Below are 9643 nucleotides of genomic sequence, written 5' to 3'. Positions count from 1 at the left end.
TAAATGTGGATCACAGTTTCCATGTCATGTCATTTCCAATCAGCCTCAAGAACTTCCTTCAGAGTTGGCCAAAGACTTAAAAGGATCTCTGCAGATTTCTGAAGGTCCTCTCTTTGCTGTCACCTTCTTTCCTGTACACTGTACTGAAAACTTCAGTCAGCTTAAAATCTTTCACTCCAGTATCTCTTTCCTGTGTCCAACCAGCTTGCTGCTCTCTGGGCCACACTCTTCACTGTGGGAAATAGACACTCTCATATATTGTCATTAGAAGTATAAGTTGATAAAAATTCCTATGGAGTGCAATTTTACAATATCCATTAAACTTAAAATGCAAATATCCTTTGACCCCACAATTTCACCACTGGAAGTGAGTCTCAGATATACTTGTACGTGTGTAAAATGATGTGTGTGTGTTAATGTGTGTAAGTTTATGCTTTGCAGTATTATTTGAACTAACAAATGAATGGAAACAACCCAAATGTTCCTATATTGGATACTACTCTTTAAATTGCTGTGTCTTCAAACATTAGCATACTATTCAGCTTTATAAAAGAAAAAGGACACTCTTGGGACTTCCCTGGTGGCGCAGTGGTTAAGAATCCACCTGCCAATGTAGGGGACACGGGTTCAATCCCTGCTCCGGGAAGATCCCACATGCCGTGGAGAAACTAAGCCCATGCGCCACTACTACAGATCCTGCCCTCTAGAGCCTGCAAGCCACAACTACTGAGCCCACAAGGCACAACTACTGAAGCCCATGCTCCTAGAGCCCGTGATCCGCAACGAGAAGCCACTGCAATGAGAAGCCCATGCACCACAACGAAGAGTAGCCCCCCTTCACGGCAGCTAGAGAAAGCCTGTGCGCAGCAGAGAAGACCAAACGCAGCCATAAATAAATAAATAAATAAATAAATAAATAATAGAATAGAATAGAATAGAATAGAATAGAATAGAATAAGGACACTCTTTATCCACTATATAGAAAGATCTCCAAGATAAATTTGGTGAAGAAAGGCAGTAAAGTACGATGTACATAATATGTGTAAAAAAACGGAAGGAAAGAAAAAGAATCTCCCTTTGTAATAACCTGTATAAGCATAATGAAATTCTGAAAAAATATCAATAATTAGAACCATTGGGAATACATGTAAAGGTGGAGAAAATGTGTAGATGAAATAGTTTATTTTTATTGTTTACTTATACATGCATTTTAAAATTTTAAACTATGTGAAAGTTGTACCTATTCAAAAAATTTAACAAATAGATTAAAATCAGTATCATATAGGGCTAATATATGCACAAAATATATATCTAAGAGGGTTCAAGATAGTGGTGTAGGAAGATCCTGGACTTACCCCCTCCCACAGACACAACAAATCTATAACTACATGTGGAAAAATTCCCTCAAAAAAGAACCTGAAAACTAGATGAACAGAGCCTCCACAACAAAGGGAAAAGGACAGCATCAAGACGGATAGGAGAAGCAGAGATTCGGCCTCACCAAAGAAAAAACCCACATCGCAGCCACAGCGATAAACAATCAAGAGGATTCACAAAGGTAGGAATCTTTTCCTGAGCAGCCAGGGACTCCAGCTCCACATCGGGCATTGCCACTCCTAGATCCTGCACAGAGGAGACAAGCCTCCAAAACATCTGGCTTTGAAAACCGACAAGGATTATGTCCAGGAACAAAATATAGAACAGGAAGGAATGGAAAACACTCTTAAAGAGCTCATACACAGACTCACTCAACCCCTAAACCAATGCAAAACCACCAGAGTGAAAGGTGCATGGACCAAAGGTGAAGGAGACCCACTAACTAATCTTTAAGCATCTGCTAGAGAAGCAGGAACCAACTGGGATGCCCCCTGGAAACTGAGACCCTGGCAGGAGCCATTTTACAATCCTAGGCTACCTTGCTAATGCCGATTTACTTGCATTGTGGTCAAATGAGACCTTTATACTTTTTACTCTGAAGAAATTATTAGAGTTTTCTTTTTTGGCCTACAACATAATTAACAGGATTCATTCTCTGCTTATAAGATCAGATCTCTGATATAAGTATATACTAAATGAAACCTTACAATTATAAATTTCCTTTACAATCTTGCCTAATATTCAGTCTTTGATCTTTCACAGCCTGGAACACATCTTCTAAAAATTTTAACTCCAATTATTATTTTATTAATTTTTTTGGAAACAAATAGAAGTTTCCATGCTATATAAACCATTACATGAAAGCACCTGCTCTCTTAGGAATTTGATCTCAGTGAGAACAAGCAGTACCTTGACACACAGGCAGATTGCCAGATGCCTCAAAGATAGAGAACACTGCTTTGTTATTATTCTTTCCTATGTGTTTCTTATTTTTTGGCCAAATTTTATTACTATTCAACTGTATATCTACCAAAAAAATATTTCTGTGCTCTAACATATGACTAGCATTTCAAATAATTATCAATAAAATATAATTCCAACACAATGAGAACCCTAAAATTAAAGGTTCCAAGAATTTCCACTTGATTTTAGCGTATTTGTGTAAATGACCAATCTTTCTTAGCAAAGATTTTGAGAAGAATGCATGTTCAGAAGGCAGAATCATGAACTGAAATACACTGCAAATAGCACTTGCAATGTCAAAGCAACCAAAGCTTCCTTTTGTATACAGATATCAAAGAAAGAACAGATGGTTCACACCACTTTTTTCAATCACACTACTACTTAGAGGGCATTATCTTTGACAATTATGGGCACAAAGACAATTAATTTTACCTTTGCCTATTATGTGAATGTTCTCTTTGTCGGAAAATAAACTTCAGTTGGAGCAACACAGAAAAAGCCAATTCTAGGTTCTTTTAAAAAGTCAAGCGAATGGAGAAGATGTATGGCTACTGATGTATTTGCAGGTTGTGTAGGCTTTGGCTTGCAGAAAAGGTATTCTGTATATCTTGTCAGGAGTATTTCAACTCTTGTTGAAATGGTTTCTGCAATGATAAAGAGCCAAGCCTGGTAAAAGACCCTTTCATAAAATTATAAAACATTAGATAATAGTAGGAATACTAGGGACCATCTGACATGTATCAGTTAAGTTCACTGCAAAAAACAGATGGCATGTCTAAAATAGGATAATTCCAGCAGAGTTTCAAAAAGGCACAAATTACAAAAGCATTGGAAATATGTAGAGAAATGATGAAGGATGATATAGTGCCCTGGGGTTAGTAATAGTGAGATGTTCTTACTACTCCTAAGCCTGAAGAAATAAGGGGAGGAAGTAGTTACTTGCATGGAAAGGGATACTTGTACAGAGAGTACCAACTTGAGAAGAGTTGTGAACTCAGTTGAAGGACATGGCCAGCTTAACAGTAGTACGTTGAGGGAGCTGAGACAATAAATATCTAACTTTACTCTGCTCCCTTTTTTCAAAATTTAACATCCTTCGTGATAGACTTCAACAAACTAATAATAGAATAAAACTTTCTCAATTACAGTAAAATTTTCCACAATAAAATCTCTAGGCACCAAAGTCTTTACTGACAAACTCCTACAAACATTTAATAAAAAGTAACAACTCTATACAAACTCTTCCAAAAAATTGAAAAAGACATCTCATTCTGTAAGACAGCTTTACTTTAATACTAAAATGAAATACATAAAAATAATTACAGGCCAACATCTATCATGAAAAAATGTCATTTAAAAGTTAGCAAATTGAATCCAAGAATACATGAATATGCTAACACACCATAACCTAGTCAGTTTGTCTGAGGAATCCAAGATTGGTTTAACATTTGAAAATTTATTAGTGTAATGCACTATGCTGAAAGAATAAAAAGGGGGAAAACATATGATCATCTCGATAGATACAGAAAACACATTAGACAAATTCAACATTCATTCCTGATTAAAACTCCTAGTAAAATAGAAGTAGAAGAGAATTTCTTCAACCTTATTAAGAGCATCTATGAAAACCTTAACAAATACCACACTTAATGGTGAAAAACTAAATATTTTCCTCTGGAGATTATGAGCAGAGAAAGGATTCAACAGTCAGTACTTCTATTTAACATTGCACTGGAGTTTCTAGCCATTCAAAACGTCAAGAAAATGAAGTAAAAGGTATCCAGACTGAAAAGGAAGAAATAAAACTGCTCTATTTGTAAAAGACATGATGATCTACAAAGAAAATCCTATGGAATCTACAATAAAAACCACTAGAATTAATAAACAATTTTAGCAAGGTTGCAGAGTATAAGATCCATATCAAAAACCAGTTGTGTTTTTATATACTGTCAATGAACCATCAGAAAGTTGAATTAAAGTAATGTCATTTAACAATAACATCAACACATGAAATTCATATGGATATACATGACAAAAATTGTGAAAGATATGCTTACAAACGAACTACAAAATACTGCTGAGAAATTAAAGATCTAAACACATGGAGACATATACCATGTTCATGGATCAGAACACCCAATATTTTTAAGATGTCATCTCTTCAAGTTGATCTATATATTTACTGCAATCCCACTCAAAATTCCAAAAGGAATTTTGTAGAAATTTACAAAACTGAATATATAATTCATTTGGAAATACAAATCACATAGTTCATTTTTTAAAAGAACTGGAGAACACACATTATCTGATGTTAAGACTTTTTATTATGCTAGAGCAATGAATACAATCTGGTATAGAGTCATGATAGATAAATCAATCAAGGGAGGAGAAGAGTTTCAGAAAATTTTGACAAAATTGAAAAAGTAATTTGCTTCTTCAACAAATAGAACTGGAACAATTGAAGAACCATATGGAAAAAGAGAGAGAAAGAGAATTCAGGAGAGGGAGAACGAAGGAAGGAAGGAAGGAAGGAAGGAAGGAAGGAAGGAAGGAAGGAAGGAATGAGAGAGAGAGAGAGAGAGAGAAAGAAAGAAAGAAAGGAAGGAAGGAAGGAAGGAAGGAAGAAAAGAAAGAAAGAAAGAAGGAAGGAAGGAAAGAGGGAGAAAGAAAGGAAAGAAGGAAGGAAGGGAGTAAAAGAAAAATGGAGAGAAAAAGAGAAAGAGGGAGGCAGGGAAGCAAGCAAATGCAAAGAAAAGATGCTTAACATTCATTGTTAATTAGGGAAATGTAAATTGAAATCATAATGATGTACCACTACATATTTACTACAATGCCTAAAATTTAAAAAACTGACTTTATCAAGCTTTGGTAAGAACTTGAAGGAACTGGAACTCATATTCCACTCCTAGGTGCTTTAGTAAGAGAAATGAAAGTATATATCCATACAAAGACTCTTCTGAATGTACACAACAGTTTCATTTGTAATAGCTCAAACTGAAAACAACCCAAGTGTTCATTACAAGTGAACAGTACACAAAATGTGGTATATCCATATAATGGAATACTACTTAGAAATAAAATAGAATGAACTACTGATACATACAACAATGTAGATGAATCCTAAAATAATTAACCTGAGTGAAATAAAACAGACAAAAAATTTTCAGACTTTATGATTCTACTTATATAATATTCTAGGAAAATCAAACTAATCTACAATGACAGAAACTAGGTCATTGTTTTCCTGAAGAATGGGGTTCCCTCAGTATGGCCAGGATGGATGGATTCCAAGGGAAGACAAAGAAACTTTTGGAGTAATAAGTATATTATCTGTACTGTAGTGATGGCTTTATGGGTGAATATATATGTCAAAACTTATCAAAGTGTACACTTTAAACATGTGTAGTTTATTGTGTCACAATTATACTGCAATCAATTTGCTAAAAACACTACTAAGAACTGAATAGGCAATGAAACACAGGTAGAAAATATTTCAAATGTGTATATCTGACAAAGGAATTGTAACCAGAATATACTTAGTTTAAAAATCTTCTATATCTAAAAAAAAAAATTAAAAACATCCTTTAAATGGGCAAAATTTTAAACAGATATTTCACAAAAGAAGATATATAAATGGCCAATGCTAAGTGTATGAAAAGATGCTGAAATTTTCCATCATCTTGGAAATGCCAATTAAAACCACAATACATATGACTACATACCCAGTACAATGACTACAGTAAAAACACTGACAGTCCAATGTTAGCAAAAATATGGAGGTACTAGAAATCTCACACATTGCTGGTGGAAGTGTAAAATGGAAATAATTTTTCAGAAGTGTTTGGAAATTTCTAATAAAGTTAACTTTATGTCTTTTTTTTCCATCTTTCTCTTTATTCTCAAAATATGATATTATAAAAGTCCAAAAGGAATAGGCTGTTCCTTGTGTGGTCTCCAGTGCTTTGAGGAGGCAGAACTGAGCCCCCAGGAATGTGAGAGGATCATCTCAGGAAGCTAGCAGTAGCTACTGTGCTGAGTTCGACGGCCGCAAGTCAAATCCTGGGCATATCCTCGGATGTATGGTAGGGCTTGGGCTCTGGTTCTTGAAGAGGAATAGGGGTGGAAATCATTTTGAGATGACAACTGAGCAGAAGAGGACTCAGCACCAGAAGGGTCTGGTGGGACAAGTAGGGAGGGCAACACTCCTTTCTGCCACTACCTAAGGGCAGAGGCATGTGATTCCAGCAAGAGGCCAAAGTAGGTGGCAGCTCCTTGGATCCCATACAGGAGAGGCCAGACCACTCCAGGGCTGGTTAACTGGCATCATAAGACAGTGGAATGCTAGCCAGAAGAATGAAGACAAACTGTTCCAATTTCTGAGCAGCTTGCTTCCCAGCCTCTAGTACTTTCTCATGATTGGCCTTCTCCTGGCTTTCATAATCCAAGATGACCTTGTTATGGATGAGGGAGAGGCCAAAGACTCCAAGTCCACAGTGCCTTGCAACTATAACATCTGGTACTGTGCTCATGCCAACAGCATCCACCCCCAGCTTCTGCGACAGATGACACTCTGCCACAGTCCCAAAACTGGGGCCCGCTACCACCATGTAGGTGCCTTCCTGTAACTCTCTGTTCCCCCATTTGTTTCCAGGTACTATGAGCCTTCTGCTTCATATCCTGGTCATAAGAGTCAGACATGGCAGGGAAACTAACTTCAAACCTCTCACCACTGGGCCCTCTGAGAGGGTTCTCACTGCGGAAACAAGATAGGTTGATGTGATCAAGGATCAGCCTGATATCTCCAATCTCAGACTTGGAGTTGACCCCTCCAGCTGCATTGATGACCACTAGGGTGTCCACACCCAGAAGCTGGAAAACCCTCACTGGGCATGTCACCTTCCAGAGCAGGTAGACTTCAGACATGTGGAACCTGCCCTGCATCATCACACAGGCTCTGCCATTCAAAATCCCAAATACCAATCGACCAGCATGACCTGGCACTGTACTTTTGAGAAAGTTTGGTATTTGGTTGTAGTCAAAGATCTGGGCCTGAGTTAATCTGTCAGTCAGACCTCCTAACCCAGAACCACAGATCACTGTCACTTGAGGTCCGTGTTTGCTGTAAGACGAAAGCCACTTTGCAGTGTTCTGATAACCGTCATATGTGAATCTAGACTCTAGGATGGGAATCTGTGACAAGCACGTGGGTTGAGAAGACCTCTTCCCTGTATGTGGGTGGGGGAGTAGGGTCCCTCTAACCTCCCTCCATAACGCCTGCGTGCGGGCGCACGCATGCACACACACCGGCTCCTTTTGCCATGTCATCTTTATGACTGGGATATTCACCCATAGGAATTTGCTTAAAAGAGATAAAAACATTTGTGCACAGAAAGTCTTTTTTCACAAGAATGTTCATAGCAGGGATTTTTTTGGGTTTTTTTGGTGTTTTATATTAAAAATGAACTGATCTTAATATGAACATATGCATGGCTGATATATTTGAGAAAATTCTGAAATTTTCCTTCTTCATTTTTTCTCTTTTGTAATTGAAATAGAACTGACATTTAACATTATTAGTTTCAGGTGTACAATATAATGATTTGATATTTGTATATAGAGCAAAACAATCACCACAGTAAGTCTAGTTAGTATCCATCACCACACATAGTTATAATTTTTTTTCTTGTGATGAGAACTTTAAAGACTTATTCTCTTAGCAACTTTCAAATATACTATACAATATTATTAGCTATGGTTACAACGCTATACATTATATCCCCATGACATTTATTTCATAACTGGAAGTTTGTACCTTTTGACCACCTTCACCCATTTCACGCACTCCCACTCCCCAACCACCTCACCCCTAATTCTGGCAACCACAAATCTGTTCTTCATATGTATGAATTTGTTTTGTTTTGTTTTTTAGATTCCACATATATGTGAGATGATACAGTATTTGTCTTTCTCTGTCTGACTTATTTCACTAAGCATAATGCCTTCAGAGTCCATCCATGTTGCTGCAAATGGCTAGATTTTCTTCTTTATGGCTGAATAATATTCCACTCATAGCAGTTTTATTCACCATACTCTAGAACTAGAAACAGCCCAAATGTCTATCTTCAGGACATTGAATAAACAAATTGTGATATATTCATACAATGAAATATTACTCAACAATAAACAGGAATATACTACTGAAATATGCAATAACATGAATGAATCTCAAAAACACACTGAGCAAAAGAAGCTATACATAAAAGGATATACTGTTAGGTTTCATATAGATGAGGTGCTAGAAAAGGCAAAACTCATTTATGGTATTAGAAATTAAAAAGTGGCTACTTCTACTGAGTGTGGGGCAGGAGTTGACCCCAGACATTTGGGGGTGATGGACAGACATATTCTATATCTTGTTTGAGGTAGTGTTGCACGAATGTACACAATTGTTAAAACTCACCAAACTGTATGTAAATTAGACCTCAGTTGAAATAAAGAAGAAAAACCAGTGAGTTAATCTCTAGGTAACAAGACAAAGGAATATTCCCAGTGGAAATGAGTCTTCAGATTGTGTTTTAGATGAAATGACCCCTGAGAACCCATAACAATCGATTCTAAGCCCAGCCAAACTATCATTCAAACAAATAAAGGCTCTTTGAGATATGAAGTGACTCAAGTGTTTTTCTTCTCAACATGCATTATTGGGGAGTTGATTAAAATATTCTCTAGCAAAATAAGAACGTAATTAAGAAAGAGAAAGACATGATATCCTAAAAAACAGTGAATCCGAAGTAGGAGGAAAGTAGAAGAAATCTCCCAAATTAACAGTTTTATGGATATGTAGACTGATTTGTACAGATTGGAGGATGAGGAGAGAGAATTCCAAGGAAAGAGGTAAATTCTTGAGACATACGATTTAGAACAACTTAAGGAGGTGATAAATGTTAATTGTGTATGAAAAAAAGAAGGTAATCAATCTTAAACTTTAAGGAATGTAGCCCCTATATGCCCAAATAAAGAAACTCAGAATGAAGACAGTCTGGTAAGAAGCATGGATTCCTTTAAATGTAGATTGAACAGTAAATAACTGTGGCAATTCTTGAAGTATTTAAAGTAATTTTTCCCTTAATTTTAGAAGGATCCTCTAGAATCTAATAGTTCTTCTGTTTAAAAAAATAACAAATTCAGCAAGTACTTCAGTTTCAAATCAAATTCTTTTCCTTCTGTTTAATTCATATAAAAATAAATTTCATACCTTCTTACCAAAAATATTATATAATGTAAAGTATCATCCCATTGTTAT

General features: G+C 36.3%; 1 protein-coding gene across 1 annotated transcript; it reads right to left on the bottom strand.

The window, feature by feature from the left end:
* Positions 1-6653: 6653 nt before the first annotated feature.
* Positions 6654-7665, bottom strand: LOC132371281 (purine nucleoside phosphorylase-like). Its single transcript, XM_059932519.1, is given in 2 exon segments — positions 6654-6972; positions 6974-7665. Coding segments are annotated over 2 exon segments (1011 nt in total).
* Positions 7666-9643: the final 1978 nt, after the last annotated feature.

The sequence above is a fragment of the Balaenoptera ricei genome, chromosome 9 (genome assembly GCF_028023285.1).
Source record: "Balaenoptera ricei isolate mBalRic1 chromosome 9, mBalRic1.hap2, whole genome shotgun sequence".
Taxonomy (NCBI): Eukaryota; Metazoa; Chordata; class Mammalia; order Artiodactyla; family Balaenopteridae; genus Balaenoptera; species Balaenoptera ricei.
This window is presented reverse-complemented; position numbering and strand designations above follow the sequence as displayed.